This window comes from Apium graveolens, chromosome 3, assembly GCF_009905375.1.
Source record: "Apium graveolens cultivar Ventura chromosome 3, ASM990537v1, whole genome shotgun sequence".
Classification (NCBI taxonomy): domain Eukaryota; kingdom Viridiplantae; phylum Streptophyta; class Magnoliopsida; order Apiales; family Apiaceae; genus Apium; species Apium graveolens.
In genome coordinates this window covers 77,997,518-78,015,084 of record NC_133649.1, presented here as the reverse complement: position 1 = coordinate 78,015,084, position 17,567 = coordinate 77,997,518, and the positions used below count along the sequence as shown (strand labels likewise).

The window sequence follows — 17,567 nt, the reverse complement described above, 5'->3', positions numbered from 1 at the left end:
GAACAAATAATCAAGAAGGTTGCTAATAGTAAAGTTGCCAAAGCTAGTACAAGCAAAAAGACAGTTACATTTGCATCAAATCTCACAAAAAAATTTGATGAAGCAAATTGACATTTCAGTTTGATAACTAGTAAGTGTTAGACATATTTGAAAACTTATGCAATCTCTGTCATATTGCAAAACAAGTTACTACCTGATTTACTTTTTATTTGGGATTGAAATTGCAACTGTAATATACATTTAGGCCTCATTTGTTAACAGGTGAACGAGTGAATATGAACTGATCCATTTTTTTTGCTCTGTTCAGATTGTTTGATTCAAACATTATGCATCTGGACGATTGGATTTCTTCTGAACAAGTGTTGGACGAGTGGGCTTCTAAGTTTCCACTGAACCAGTCAAATTATGTTTATGTCACTTTGCTTCTTTCAATTATCATGTAATAATTTTTATATTTTGTCATTTTATTTAATACGCGTATTCATCTTTTATTAAAAAACATTCTTCTTGTCCTCGTAGTCGTATCTGTTTTGTGACTAAAAAAGTTTGTAAATTTTTAAATTTCGTATTTTATATTTAGAAAATAAAATTTAAATTTAAATTACTTTTGACTGAATCAAAAATAATTAAATGTATAATTATTTGAATTAAAATAGAAAAATACGTAAACTTTCTTTGAAGCTTATATATATATATGTGTCAATACATGAAGTAATTTTTGTATAGAGATCTGTAAAGAACCATTATTTAAAGAATATAAATACATAACTTATTTCATTTTTCATCATATATAGTTACAAATTTTAATTACCAAATTAATGATGAAATTGCACAATTTTTTTTAAAAAAATTATTGTAATTTGATGAAATTGTTCAAAATGGTTTTGTAATAAAATCACACTTATCCAAAATTATTTCATAATAGAATCAAATTTAAAATTAGTTTTTTTTCCAAATTTTAATTGTTAAACTTTTTATTATATTTAAATATATAATTATTATTCGACAATAGAAATAAATTTGATAAAATCCTATAATAGAATTAAGGGTTGTTTACGGTTTCATTTCTCTTGAAAAAAATCTTATATATATATATATTAATAAATATTTTCTTTTTTATCTAGTATTATGTTAAGATTATTAGTGATTGTACTTATTTACAGTCTAATTTTTAAATTTTGCATAATTATTACAAAATGAAAAAATTTAACTTATCAAAAAATGTATTTTAATTTTATATATATTTTAATTTAAACAACTTTCAATAAAAAGAATTATTGAACATTATCAACCACTCAACGAAAAATAGGTTAATGTTATCATTCAAAAATAATTTATCAAACAATCTTATTCATTACTGTTCAGATTATTACTGAATCAGAAATTTTAACTATTCAGAAAGTTCTATTCAGATTTAACAAATAAGCCCTGAATTTGATGCAAATGAATGTGAAGATCCATTATATATATGAAAATGAATTAATGTTTTATTTTCATTTTAATAGCTACTAATTAATGGAGACATTATGTACTTGTTTGTAGAATTTTTTTAAAGTAATGGTAATTTACCACTATACAACTTTATCACATAATCTTAATTAGAAAATAAAAACAGAGTATTAACTATAATGACTAGACACTAAACTAGTAACAGAGATAAAATTTGAGAAGAACAAATATATTCATATTTTATATACATAGTATTGTGTTTCTTATAGAGAAATTAATATTATGTGAGGGATAAATCAGAAATTATAGCCAGATATACATAGTATTGTGCTTCTTTTAAAGAAACTAATATTATATGATGGATAAATCAGAAATTATAGCCAAGTAATCACTAATATGTGTTACAAAATCAGTAAAACATCAAAAAGAAATCAGTAATCAGTAGAGTATGATTTGAACACCTCACTTAGTTTTTCATGTGTGCGCGCTGGTTGTCAATTTTATAACAGCGAAAGTACATCGAGATATGTCAATAATTGTTTATCCGGGATTCAGTAATCAGAAATCAAGTAACATTCCAAAATGTACTATACATGTAAAAAATATAAAAGTTGAAAGCCTTAATTTTGTTTTTCATAAAAAGGATAAATTCATTCCAAAATATTTGAATCAATTTATTCTGCAACTCTGTTCTTCCTCTTATGACATCTCCTTGCATCATGAGTATCTGTTACATAAAGTACATTTCCGACTTCATTTTTTGGCTTTCATCACGGCTTTCTCTCTTGAGGTAATTAGCCTATTAAAATACTTGCCTTTGTTCTTGCAGACATTTGGTATGAGAACACTAATTTCTTCTATAGGTTATTCTCCAACCATAGTAGCCATGTGATCTCTCTTAGTAAATTCAACATCGCAACCGCCTTGATCATCCAAGTAACTATTCAACTGCTTTATAGTCTGGTGCACATAATCGAGCTTTTCAAAAACCATTCCAGCCTTATTAACAGCTTGACGAAAATCATACCAAATATGAGTCAATTTCAAAGACGCCTATTCTATCTTGGTATAATCATTTTCTACAGAAACAGAATTAGACAGAGTCCCAGAATTATTAACTTTCATCCAATGATTAAGAGCAAGCCTCAAGTGATATTTTATAACTCCAATTTGCTTCAAACCACAAAATACATGTCTACAAACTATTCCACACATTACAATTTTTTTGCAAGAACACACAACATGATCTCTACTAAAAGACACCTGCATAAAAATACATATAAAAATAAATTAACTAAGATACTAGAAAATTTAAAAACTACAATAAAAAAATTAATTAAAGGAATCAGTAATAAAACTTCTAAGGAGCTGTAATATGCTTGTACACTTATACTAGAATAGTGAAATAATTATTACAAGTAAATTAGTTAACCTTGGTTTCCTGATCCAAATATTAAGAACTAATTTTAATTTTCCAATTAAAAAATACTATAAATTTATAAAATCAATCACATACATTAACTTAAATAATCAATAATATGCATAAAAAAATTACCTTGAATAGTTTATCTTTAACTTTGACATCCCTAATTTACATATGCATAACCCCTTCAATTTTCTCACTCATTCGCTTTATTTGCATGTCCAAACAAAAACAAATTATTTCTTCTTGAACTTTATAAAATATTGCACGGGGGAATAAAGTTGCCGCATCATCTTCAATAAACCATCTAGATAAAGTCTCCAGAATACTTGTTTTTGACTCATGATCGAGCCTTGCAGTTTCGTTCCTTTGCCTTTCCATTGCACTTTGAAAACGCAACCAAAATTCACACAATGTATTTCCTTGCCTATGGAACTGCCCAATTTTTTTTTTCACTCTCTGATCTTGAAGTTGTTCTCATTAGACCAAACATAGGCTCGTCTCTAAAAAACACTGGAATCCAAGAAGATCTGATGCAATACATCTATGAAAGCCACTTATTATCTTCCAATTTAAACTCCTTTATGACTTCTTTCCACCCAATCTCAAACTCATCAATCTCTAAATCGATGACCATATATAAGCCTTCATTTTCTCCATAAAATCGGTCTCTTTGCACAAACGATTACCTAGCTGTAAAATTTAGACAAAAAATAGAATAAAAGATCATAACTATTATTATTTAGTACAACTTCAAATAGAGTATGACAAACAAATTTTATTTTCAAAAGGAATGCAGGGACATATTTTAACAAATATAATAATATTTTTAACAAACATTTTCAGGCGAGACAAATCCCATTGAGACCTTTATGCATGACTGTCAGAATACAAATATCAGTGTGAGCTATTAGGGGCTGGGGCACTGAGCACAAAATGTGCCAAAAACAGAATGCTGACTGTACTATTATTTACTCTGATTTATATATTGATTCAAACCCCAATGAAGAAAGTAGAAAGTAGAGCTACTGGAAAAATGCAAAAAGGAATTGTACCTTTTTTTGTTAGTCTCATTACAAAGAAAAAGCCTAAGCGATGCAGTAACAAATCCGCCTGTGTGTGTATCTTTCTTTGATTACCCTCAGTCATATTAGGACCAATTCATTATTTGCAAGTTACTTTATCAATAAATATTACAGTTCTATTCTGATTGCTGCATCATCTCAAATCGTGTAACTTTTACATAATTTTCAATAATTCGTGAAATTATTTACAAGTATATAGTTCAGTTTTTAGTGAGAATTATGTTAACAGGATAATCACATGTAAAATGTTTGTAAATTATGATATAACATGAATATAATCAACCATTGATTATTATAATCATCAACTAGAAAAAACTAAATTTTCATATACTATACCTTAATAGGAAATTTTTGCATAATGTGCCATATGCAAAGGCGATGCTTAATAGCAAGTAGACCATTTTCGGCAGAAAATGCATTACGAATAGCGACCTTCATAGCAGGACACTGATCAGTCCCAATGATAACTACATTTCTTCCCATAGCTCTTTTAAGATTACTAAAAGCCCAAGTATAATCACCTATACTTTCATGTGATAGAAGGCAAGCGGAAAAAGTAACACACTTGTCGTGTTTATCCACACCAGTGAAAGGGGCAAATATCATATTGTACCTGAGATATAAAAATTAGTAAATGTTACAAACATAATCATTAAACATTACTAACAGAAATCACTAAATATATATGAGCTGTTTAATTTTCTTTTAAAACTAAATTAAAAGTAAAATTTTCATACTTGTTTGTATCAAAAGTCGCATCAAACGATATTGCATCACCATATAGTTCGAAATTCCGTCGACCGATTGCATCGGCCCAGAAAAGCTTTATCAAATGCCCACCAGAATCAACGTCGTAATCAAAATAAAAAAATTCTAATATTACTTGAATGACCTTAAACTTATCAATAATCATCTGTCCATCCCTTTCACCAATAAATGATTTCAAATCGCGATTAAAATTTCTAAAATCACGTAAGGAAGCACCTACATTGGCATAACCACCTGCTTGTTCATTCGCGAAGCCAAAACTTTTACTAGGACCAATATTCACTTTCGTAGCATCAAAAATAATATTTCTCAAACTAATATTCATCTCTCTATTAGACCTCAGAAATTGTCGACCAGATTCAGTAGCCAAAGGATGGTTATGGACTTCAACAAAAGTTTGAATAAAATATTTATCTTCACCCATAAACTTCAGGACAATTTTGGCTTTGCAACCACACCTTTGAGAAACAATCCGTCGTCTCTTAACAGATTTTCTCTCATCGTAAAAATCATTAAATCCTTCACAACTACAAACATAATGTTTAAGAAGAATAGTCTTAACATCATCTTTATCTTTCTTTTTTGTTCCCTTGCGAACACCAAAACCACCAAGATAAACATATTCTTTGTAAAATCTGTATCCTTTATCTAAACTAACAAAAATTTGATTTTCGAATGGAACGTTGATATCACCAACACAGCTTGGTTATAATACTTCCTACCACCAGGAGACACCATGTAATCTGTAATTGAACATTCACTATCTACTGATTCTCCTACACTACTAACAACACTACTACAATTAATCCGAGAACCATCACCACAACTTGAACCTGGAAATTAAAACATTATCATGATTAGTACAAACCTATCATGACTAATAAAATTACTTTTAAAAACTGAATTGAAATATACACTTAGATCAAAAAATGAGTAATCAGTTTTTGTTTAACAGATTAATCTCATGAATTAATATTACAATAGCAAAAATCAATTAACGAACATAATCAATAAAATTAACATATACACCTAGCTCAACTTAGATTTTACAAATTAAACACCTAATTAGGATAGATAAATTTTTAAAAATCTAAAAATATTATCTAAAATAGTAGAATTCGGAACCTTTCATTTGGATGTAATATCATTCATAAAAAATGTGCGAAATTCAATGTATAATACTTTTAAAAATTTCGACTAACGATAGAGTGATATTTTTGATACAGATTTTCAAATGAGTGACTCATTTGAGTCCGTTTTGTAATCAGTGACTCACTTGATACATTTGGACGCATTAAGTGACCTACTTAATAATTAACCCAATTAGGATTTACAATATAATTACAAAATAATTATAAATTATAAACTAAAAAGCAAAAAATCAATGTTTGCGCAGTTGATTAGCTAACATCAATTTTTAATATAACTATAAAAATTACAAAGAACTTCGTTAATCAATATATAATGAAAAACAATGGAAAAAAAATCTAAAAAACAACATGATTAGATCATAAATTTAACAATTCAACAAAGAGACTAACATAAAACGATACATAATACCTTGATTATCACTGATTTTGGTGAAATCTGATATAATCATCTTCAAAAACACATACTTAGCTACGGAAGCTTATAAACGAGAGAGAGAAAGAGAGAGAGCGAGAAAGCGAGAGAGAGACAGAGATACAAGTATTAAGAGATACAGAGTTCGATTGAGAGAAAATTGCAGAAGAGAGAAGGAAAATACGGTTATGACAGAGTTAATGCTGAGATCAATGTCTTTTTTTTATTTTGATTAAAATAAACGTTTGTGATTAAAGATGGCTATTAATAGATCAATGGTGTAGATTTGGTTTGCAGTTTTTATTTTAATATTAGTTTGTATTTGAGCATTGCCTATATATATATGCATATATTTAAAACCGATTACTCTAAAACTTCAAGGTGTTAAAGAATGAACATTTTCAGGATTTTATATTATATATATATATATTGTTATTATTTATCTATCACAGTGATCTAGAAATCAACTTCTATTTACTTACATTATGTAGCTAGCAGCAGTACTATGTGATGTACTTGTACGTATACATACACATTACAGACTTATCCTCGAATCTTGTTGAAAAGAAGTCCACGAAAGATGAATGTCTTGGGTAAGTAAGTACATGTAACTAGTATGTATCAAGTTTCAACGTCGATGTATTACACATTAGTATGTAAACATTGTACGTATTCAGTTATAAGGATAATTAAGTAAAATGTTTTCTATATATGATCTTCGCATTGAATCTACAAAATGGAAACACAAATGTCAGCCAAATAAGGATGAATGCTTTGTCACGACTTCAGGCAATGTTTCAGAACCATTGCGTTTGCATTTGATGTAAAATATATTTGACAAATGAATTTGTACTGTAAGTAGTTATGTCTAAGGTGCATCCTTTGATCCTCGTTACTGTGTTTTTAAGGTGTTTTAACTCCTGTTCTTAGCTCATATTGTAATTTTTTATAAATAACACACGCCCAATAACATGCTAACACTCTGTACGAGCATAAAAATAACAAAAAAGAAATGCTAGAGTTCCCATGATGTGTAATGTGTATAATTGGCAATATTCGTAATAATGAGTTTGCACCCCCGTATATTCGTATGCGCCTACAAATTAAAACACAATAAATGTCAGGCTCCATTATTCCAGAAGAATTTTGATAACGAATTTGGGATAACTGGTGCCTAGCAGTACTAGTAACAAATCCACGGTAAAAACTATCCAAATTCGTGATTTTACTTTATTACCCGTGTACTTGTAAAAATAATTCTTCAGAATAAGATCATTTGTAAGGAAGCTTGGTAATTTAACTATACATATGTTGTGGACAATCAAACGATTATCGAAACTCTTTGTAACTCACGTTTGCTTGCCACTGAAATTGAGATTCTCTTGTATGGATGCCAAACGACTCAATTAACCAAAAATATGTCTGCCAAGACACCGTGTTGCGAAAGGATTTCATTGACCCACCATTTTATGTACTGGCGGAATAGCCAGAGAGATTAGGTTTCTGCACTAATCGTTTATTTTTTTGTTAACTGTCTTATGCACACTTCAACTAATTTTACAGAGGGCTAGCACAACATCTCACCGTCATGATCCCCTGCTGAGCGTCCACTTGAAACTGATTTTAGAAACTTGGGTAATTAAACTCCTAAAGTTCTAATTTGATCAATCATAGTCACTAATCTAATTTAGTATATTCACAATCACTATATTTATTTATAAGTTTGGTGATTTAATTTGAAATAATTTAATCAAATTGTTGGATATCGAAACTCGATCAGTTCTAAACTTGTAGCAAAAGTTCACGAGTTTAATCAAGGTGCTCCAGAACGTACAGATAAACTAATAAAGTCCAAGTAACTTCCAAAAACATTGTAAAATATAGTTAGCTGTAAAATAACAGTTCGACAATGGAGTATTGTAGGTAGGGTATGGTTAACCAATTATAATTGTTTGTAAAGAATTTTAACAGCAGAAAACGAGTGTAATAATAAGGCCAAGAGAGAAAAAACCATAAGAGGGCCTGTTCAGGACGTCCACTAAAATCCTGAATTCATATCCTGCTGCCGGCTATACATACCCTGCCTCTTCAATATTACTATTGACAGCACATTCTCCCTCTTTAATATTTTCTCCTTTATAAACCCCTTCATTGGAAGACTCAGTCATATTTCACACTGCACTAGCTCCTACCTTTACATGGCCAAGTTATCGCAACAAAACCAGAGGAGCACTGTGTTTAAGAGTAATAGTACTAATAATAATGGTATTCATTCTGTTGTTAAGGTGAAACGTACCCGAAAAACTGTTCCTAGAGACTCTCCTCCTCAGCGTAGCTCAATCTACCGCGGTGTCACTAGGTAAATATTTATATATATATGTTGATAAGTTGTTAATCTTCTTCATTTATTTTGATACCGATTATATATTAATAAGAATGCTTGTATATATGTTGAATGTGTATGATCAGGCATCGATGGACAGGGAGATATGAAGCTCATTTGTGGGATAAAAATTGCTGGAATGAATCTCAAAACAAGAAAGGCAGACAAGGTAATTTATTGTTAAATTCTCAGCGTTACGTCGTCTTCTTTTCTTTCTTCAAATTACATGTTTATTTCTAGAGTTATATTAATCCTCTTTATATATTTCTGATGCTCCTGTACATTGGTTGATCCTTGCTCTGTGAAACCCTTATGGACGTGCAGTTTATCTTGGTAAGTGTACGCACATATATGTTCAAATTCAATGAATAATTTATTTTGTATTTCAATTTATATTCTCATTTTTAATTATGTGATTGGGTATTTAGGTGCATATGATGATGAAGTAGCAGCAGCACATTCCTATGACCTGGCGGCGCTCAAGTACTGGGGACACGAAACCATACTTAACTTTCCGGTAGCTACTACCTATATACTCCTATATATAATATACATATTCGTTGTTCTTTACGAATTTCTCCCTATAACAGCACAGTTTTCATTGAAGTTCTGTGCATAACTAATCGTATAAAGGCTCTCGGATGATTGCATGTACAGTTGATGACCTACCAAAAGGAATTGAAGGATATGGAAGCTCAATCTAGAGAAGAATATATTGGATCATTGAGAAGGTACATGACTGGCTCACTCTTGCCAATCTTGTTTTCATTCAAAATAATTAGGATACTAAGAATCTAGTTAAACTTAAACCTGAACATACCACAAATTTATATTGCAGGAAAAGTAGTGGATTTTCTCGGGGAGTCTCGAAATACAGAGGAGTTGCAAGGTACAAAATAATTTAGCTTCCTACAAAGAACATACAATTCGTACACGTTTAAACTAATTTCAGTAGCGTAAATAAGAACCTAAATGTAATGAGCAGGCATCATCACAATGGAAGATGGGAAGCTCGCATAGGCAGAGTCTTCGGAAACAAATATCTCTACCTTGGAACTTACGGTAAATATCTGAATCTCCTTTTTTACCTCAAACTTAACTTCTGTTTAGCCTTTCGTTTAAAGCATGATATACATGTCAATGTAAGTGTGCTAAAGATAAGCATGACTGTTCTGTACGAGTTAATCTTATTGTTAATGGTCAATTTCTGTATAGGTAGACATCCATATATACCTGCGAAAGGCTATGTCAAGAACCAATTTAAAAACAAAGTAGTAACTATTGTATTATATTTTTTTATTTTAATGGTTTGCAATTTTTGATGGCTAGCGCAAATATATATGAATATTTATTGCATAATCACATAAAAGGTCGACCAAAGTGTAGGTTTTGTATGGCACTTGGAAAATGATATGTGGTTGGATACAATCATGTCGATGTGACAGCTTGCAAATTGTTGATCTGTTTAAACCTGACTAATCAAAATATCTGAAATGAACCCTAAATTGATGAGCTAGTACTGCTTGACTTTTCTCTGTAACTTCTAGCAACAAGTATCCAACATGGCGTAATATAAAAGTAATTTCTATATTCTTACAGCTACCCAAGAGGAGGCAGCAGTTGCATATGATATGGCTGCAATTGAGTATCGCGGATTGAATGCAGTTACAAATTTTGACCTCAGTCGTTACATAAAATGGCTAAGACCCGATGGTAATAATTCTACCTCCACAGCACCCGTGGATGAGGATCTGCCATCCCTTAAAGTTGAAACTCCGAACATGACTTTACCTAACCTAATTCAAGATGATCATGATCATACCAATATCGTTGAAACAAACTTCTTTCACCACCAACAACCAACACAACCAGCTTTAACTAGTGCTGCAAATGATGATCTGTTGGCACTACAAACTCCTCCCCCACCACCAGCTAATGCCACATCAGCCCTCGGACTCTTGTTACAGTCATCAAAGTTTAGGGAGATGCTGGAAATGACTATAGCAGCTGAGCATCCATTGACATCTTCGGATTCTGAACCTTCTGGAACATGCAACTTTCCGGGGGATATTCAGACATACTTTGAGTCACAGGATCTAAGTATCTATACTGGTGGAGATGATTTCCTGTTTGGTAATGTCCACTCGCTCATGCACCCTATGCTGCATGCTAATGACTCTTCGACATCAGGTGGAATTGATAATTACTTTCAGCAATCATAACTAAATTTCGTTATGAATTGATCACATATTTACGCATTTAATAAGGGTATAGCAGCCATGTCTGAATTCTGGAGGAGGCTACGTAGTGTTTCTGGCTGCCATAGACGACGGCCACTAATTCGTTGTTATTTTGCAGATATAAAATAAAGATGAGTATTCTCATCTGTACTTATTACTTATTTTCAAATATTGTATTTCCTTTTAGTTAATCAAGTTAATTAAGTAGCTAGAGGCCAGATCTTCTTCGTAATCGTTTGAGGTATCGGCGCTAGGATGTGGTGCTGCAAAACAGTTGGATCCACCAATTCTTCCAGATAAGGCGACGCTAGTAGGATTAGGATATGTAGTTATATATATGCATTCTGTCATTCGGCTGTGTATGTTATGCTTCATGTTGTTACATCTTTGAACTGAAGCATAAGCTGTGGAGCCTGATATCAATGAGCAGATCGTCCTATTCTAATTATTGTTTCTTGCTTTGCTCCGCGTACGTGTAGTCCATGTACGTCCAATATTAGTCCTAACTATATATTAAGGTTCTTTTAACGGAAGTTAACTAGTTCCAAACATTAACATATGTAATTAGCTCAGATACATTTGTTAAGCATGTATTCATTTTATTAAGCATGTAATCATTATTACATATTTTAAAAATCAGAAATACTAATCAATTGATCAGATACCGATTTATAATTTATCAACTGTTATGTATTTATGTATTAATAGATGACTCTTAACCTTTTATATGATTATCCTAATTACCAGCAACATTTGACTCTCCATTTTCCTTATAACATCCATTCTATTGGCCTATATAGTGCTTACTTGTACTTTGTTTACGAGATAGAAGGATGAGATAATCTCTTTCATTATGTAGATCTCTCTAAATCTTTCTTATATATATAATTTATAACACGTTATCAGCACGATTTACTTATAAAATAAGGAGATCAGTTTTACTTAAGTGTTGAAAGAAGATCATCAAAGTGTAAATAGGTGTTGAAAATCCAAGAAGAAGAAGGATTCTACGAAACTTTTATTATTTCAGTTTGTCCATCAAGTAAGTACACTATATTTTAGTTTACTTTATTTCGCTTGCAATAATATGATCTTTATGTGCTTATTATGTGCCTGATTCTTGTATAATTTGTATCTGATTCATTATCCATGGGAATTTATTGAACTTATACTCATTGTAAAGGTTTTTTGATTATCTGCAATCTTTCTTCATTGTGTTTTTCCAAAATCTACTTATAAATATGTCAAAATCTGCATTTTTTTGTAATCTCATTGTATGATTCAAGGTGATATGCAGTAACTTCTAAAATTCATAGTAAATTAAATATTCGTTCAAATATTACGAGCCTTACCATCCTGAAAAGGTCCCGAAATTTTCTACATTTTCCGTGTTTTATACGTTTTCAGATAAAATCATCTTTTTAGAGTAAATTGGTATTCTTCAAAACTGATCAGATTTGACTTAATCATAATTAGCCATTTTGTACGATATTTGATTTGAGATATTGAATCAATATGTTTCATCCTTGTTTGCTTTAATAGTTCCCACCTTCCTTACTTTAATATATTAGGAAACTATATTTTTTTGGAGTGGGGTGAGATATATTATAAAGGTGAAAATGGGTGCAACGTGCTAGACGCTACATATACAGTAGATTGCATTTAATGTAACAGTAGATTGCATTCGATGTACCATCATCATGTTATATTATCATGCGATTTTAAATATTAATGCATATGTGTATTATTTGATTATTATATTACTTATGTACGACATTTCTTATGCATATGTGCTTTTTATAATTGATTAATTATATTATGTGTATTATAGTATTATAAGAAATGTCGAATCTTACAAAACTTGAGATACAACAGAAATTCACGGGTATGAATATAAACTCATGGCCATGAATTTTTTCTCATTTTTTTAAATAGCTCTCTTCCAACGATTCATTGGCATGAATTAACACTCATGGCCATATTTTTTTTTCCTGCACCTGATTCTAATGCATAAGATGTTTATATGCTTTTATGATTACGTTTACTATTTAAAGGTTTGTTTTCAATGAGAATATTTTTATTTGATTTAATATGCTCTACTAACATTTTAATAGCTTAGAAAATGTCAAATTTTACCAAACTTGAATTTGAGGCCCTTGATATCACCAGGAAGAATTATTTATCATGGATATTGGATATTAAAATCCACTTGGCCGCACAAGGTCTTGGAAATACAATAAAAAGGGGAAAATCAAGAATCTGAGTCAAATCGCGCAAAAGCTATGATTTTTCTTCGCCGCCATCTCTATGAAGGACTTAAAACTGAATATCTTACCGTGAAAGATCCACTTAAATTATGGAAAAATTTAAAAGATAGATATGATCACCAAAATACTATGACTCTTACAAAAGCTCACCACGATTGGATATATTTGAGGCTGCAAGATTTTAAAACTGTCAGTGAATATAATTCCGCACTTTTTTAAATTACTTCTCAACTAAAATTATGCGGAGAAAAAATCAATGATGAGGATATGTTAGAAAAAACTTACTCTACTTTTCATGCCTCAAATGTACTCCTCCAGCAACAATGTCGTGAAAATGGTTTTACAAAATATTCAGATTTAATTTATTGTCTTCTTGTTGCTGAACAAACTAATAAGCTTTTGATGAAGAATCATGAGTCTCTCCCAACTGGATCTATCCTTTTCTTTGAAGCGAATGTGGCAACATATAATTATGGGCGTGGTCGAGGTGGTAGGCGTGGTTGAGGTCATGGACATGGAGCATATGGTCGTGGTTCTCAAGTCCAAAAGCACCCCTTTTTAAGTTTGATAAGTCTAATGCCAACCAAAAGTTGGAGAAAAATATGGACAAAGAGAAAAAGAAAAAGACCATTGAAAATGAATGTTACAGATGCGGAATGAAGTGTTAGGGATTCAAGCAATAAAACGTAACGAACAATAAAATTTTTGAATCTCTACCGTATGATCTATGTATTATAACTGGATAATTATGGAGAATAGGATCATATACCTTAAATAAAGCTTCCCTTCTGATTATAGTGGAAGATATGATCTTGATGAACCACAACAGCCCTCCTTGCGAAGATCTGCTCTCCAAGGTATCCACACGAATGTCCGATCGTCCAATGATCACCGGAGTCGGTACTAGCCGATTTGGTTGCCTCTTCTTCTCTCTCTTTCTCTCTAGCCTCTCTAGATGTAGAGCTGCTAGGGTTTTTCTCAAAAAGGTAATGTTACAAGTAACCCTAAAAATATACATCTTAATATATATATTGTTAGATATATTTGATAATGTCATGGCTAATATGTTCTATGTTTAGATTTCAGATCTTATTTGAACAGGACAAATCAGTACTTAACTGATCAGTACTTATACTGGACGTCAGGACTTAAGGGATATCAGTACTTATGTTATCAGGAGATAAGCATCAGGAGATAGATATCAGAACTTAAGTGCTGAAGGACGATCAGATAAGGACAACAGCTGATTAAAGTTAAGAAGATCAAGATAAACATAAAAAGAGATATGCATGAAGAAGGAATTCCATAAAGAATGGAATACTTGGAATAAAAGATATCTGATTGATATATATTAGGAAGCAGAATTATATTCCATATCAATTAGCGATTATCTTGTAACTGTGTAATATATAAACACAGACATAGGGTTTACACTATAAGTGTTATCATTATCGAGAATATTAATTACTGTAACCCTAGCAGCTTTCGTGATATTTTGTTCATCACTGAGAGATAACAGTTCCAGATTGTAACAGAGTTTATTGTTTCAATAAAGTTTGTTTTCTGTTACTTAAGTTCTTGAAGTTCGATTTGATTGTAATAAACACTGTATTCACCCCCTCTACAGTGATAGTGTGACCTAACAAGTGGTATCAGAGCCTGCTGTTAACACACATACAGTTAGAGATCCAAACACAATCATGTCTGACACAGAAACTCTAACTAAGCCTGCCAAAACTGAGGAATCATCAAAGACATTAATTAAGAGTCGATATGAGACCATCAGAGTTCCCATACTGAGACCATCTGAATATCCCATATGGAAGGTAAGGATGACCATGTTTCTGGAAGCAACAGATCCAGAATACCTTGATAGAATCAAGGAAGGGCCTCACAAACCTACCAAGCTCGCTGTTGTAGTTGCAGGTGAAACAGCAAAGACTGTACCAAAGGAAAAGAGTGATTACACTGCTGAAGATATAGCATCTATTGCTAAGGATGCCAAGGTACGACACTTACTGCATAGTGCCATTGATAATGTAATGTCAAACAGGGTAATCAACTGCAAGACTGCCAAGGAGATATGGGATGCACTGGAGACAAGGTGTCAAGGAACTGAAACAGTTAAGAAGAACAGGAAGACAATACTCACTCAAGAATATGAACATTTTGACTCAAAATCTAATGAGTCATTGAATGATTTATATGATAGATTTGTCAAACTTTTGAATGATTTGTCATTGGTTGATAAAGAGTATGATCTTGAAGATACCAACCTAAAATTCCTGTTAGCTCTTCCTGAATGCTGGGATTTGAAGGCAACAACAATAAGAGACAACTACAATCTTGATGAAATAACTCTTGATGAAATCTATGGAATGCTCAAGACTCATGAACTTGAGATAGAACAAAGAAGCAAGAGGAAAGGAGGAAAGTCAAGGACAGTTGCTCTCAAGGCTGAAGAGGAATCCCCCAAAGCACCTTCCTCAAAGAAAGACAAGGGTAAAGCTCTTTTCATAAAGTCTGATACTGAATCATCAAGTTCTGAGAGTGATGATGACTCAGATTCTGAAAGCTTGCCTGAGACTGATGCTGATGAGGAGATGATGAAGCTGTGTGCTCTTATGGTGAAAGGAATCACAAAGATTGCATACAGGAAGTTCAGGAAGGGAAAGAAGTTTTCCAGGAAAGGCATAAGTTCTGATAAGAAGAATTTCAGAAGATCTGAAGGAAGAGGAGGAAAGTCTGACAGAGGAGATTACGCCAATGTTAAATGTTATAATTGTGGTGAGAAAGGCCACATATCTCCTGATTGCAAGAAGACCAAGAGTGACAAAGGCAAAGCTCTTGTCACAAAGCAGAAAAGCTGGACAGACACCTCAGACTCTGAAAGTGAGGAGAACTATGCATTGATGGCAAATGCTGATAAATCAAGTTCTGAGAGCAGTTCTGAAGCTGCTGAAACAAAGGTACCTCAAACTACTTATGCTTTTCATACTGATGATATTAATGAGTTGAGAAGATATCTTAAAACCATGTTTGTTAGTTATAGAGATCAAACTTTAACATGTGAAAGATTAACTTCTGAAAATCTTGCTTTTAGGAAAAGAAATGATTTCTTAGAAAAAGAGTTAGTCATGTTCCATCAAACTCAGAAGGATAGAGATGATGCTTTTTATGTTAGGGATGAAGTGCTAAAAATGAATGAATCTCTAAAAACTGAGTTAGAAAAGGAGAGAGAGATTATTAGGACTTGGACTAACTCTGGCAAAACAACTCAAAATTTGCTAAGCAGTGGAAACTGGAAAGAGGGCTTAGGTTATGGAGAAAATAAAAATGAAAAAGGAACTGTAGAAATTAAGCATGTTGATAAGCAAAAGCCGAAGTTAAAACCTGTTAAGTTTGTAACTGAAAAATCTGAAAATGAGAAATCAGAAGTTAAAAAGGAATTAGCTTCTGACAAACTAAAACAGGAAAATACAGCTGAAGTTAACATAGGCTTAATGACAAAGAAGCAGCTTAAGCATAAGCTGAAAGATGTTAAGAATGCAAACAAGGTAAAATCACCTAGGAAAAACAGGAATGGAAAGGAACGTGTGAATAAAAGCAATAACTATAAATCTGTTCCTGATGCTCCTAGGAAAGCATGTCATAACTGTGGAAGTTCTAACCATCTGGCTTCTTTTTGCAGGAAGAATAAGAATATTAACTCCTTATCTTCAAAATCAGGAGTTAAGAGTCAGTCTGTTAGATACAAACCATAAAATCCTTGTTTTCATTGTGGTAGTTTATGGCATTCCATTTATACTTGTAAGGAATATCATAGTTTGTACTATGATTATTATCAAATAAAACCTTCTTTAAAGAAAGTTTCTGTTGTTCCTTCTAGTGTAAGTTCTGATTCAAAGTCTGGTAGTATAAGTTCTGATAAGAAAACTGTTAACATAAAATCTGATGCTAACTCCGCTGCAAATGTTAACAAACCTAAAAAGGCCAAAGGATCCAAGCAAGTCTGGGTCCTTAAAACTAATAATTAGTGGTCTTTTTGATTGCAGGGCAACAGGAAAAATATTTTAGTTTTGGACAGTGGATGTTCAGGACATATGACTGGAAATAAAGCCCTGCTATCAGACTTTATGGAGAAAGCTAGCCCAAGTGTTTCTTATGGAGATGGCAACATTGGAAAAACTTTGGGATATGGCAATATCAATCTTGGGAATGTCATCATTAAAAATGTAGCTCTGGTCTCAGGACTTAAACACAACTTACTGAGTATAAGTCAAATCTGTGACAGAGGTTATCATGTTGATTTCTTTGCAGAACATTGTGAAATAGTTAGTAAATCTAAAGGAAAAGTTGTTCTGAAGGGATTCAGGCGTTGTAACATTT

General features: G+C 31.9%; 1 protein-coding gene and 1 pseudogene across 1 annotated transcript; one reads left to right on the top strand and one right to left on the bottom strand.

The window, feature by feature from the left end:
• Positions 1 to 3,237: 3,237 nt before the first annotated feature.
• Positions 3,238 to 6,020, bottom strand: LOC141714366 (protein FAR1-RELATED SEQUENCE 5-like; annotated as a pseudogene).
• A 2,466-nt stretch (positions 6,021 to 8,486) lies between these two features.
• Positions 8,487 to 11,234, top strand: LOC141710782 (AP2-like ethylene-responsive transcription factor At1g16060). Its single transcript, XM_074513308.1, has 8 exons — positions 8,487 to 8,647; positions 8,758 to 8,840; positions 8,996 to 9,004; positions 9,100 to 9,188; positions 9,329 to 9,402; positions 9,510 to 9,560; positions 9,657 to 9,733; positions 10,271 to 11,234. Exons 1-8 carry the CDS (start codon positions 8,487 to 8,489, stop codon positions 10,891 to 10,893), a joined length of 1,167 nt encoding a protein of 388 aa, XP_074369409.1. The 3' UTR covers positions 10,894 to 11,234.
• Positions 11,235 to 17,567: the final 6,333 nt, after the last annotated feature.

Bases quoted from the DNA above. Each gene is read 5' to 3' on its own strand.
- LOC141710782 (XM_074513308.1), top strand. From the start codon at position 8,487: ATGGCCAAGTTATCGCAACAAAACCAGAGGAGCACTGTGTTTAAGAGT. The intron at 9,561-9,656 runs GTACAAAATAAT...TGTAATGAGCAG, and splicing joins AAATACAGAGGAGTTGCAAG to GCATCATCACAATGGAAGAT. The intron at 9,734-10,270 runs GTAAATATCTGA...ATATTCTTACAG, and splicing joins TCTCTACCTTGGAACTTACG to CTACCCAAGAGGAGGCAGCA.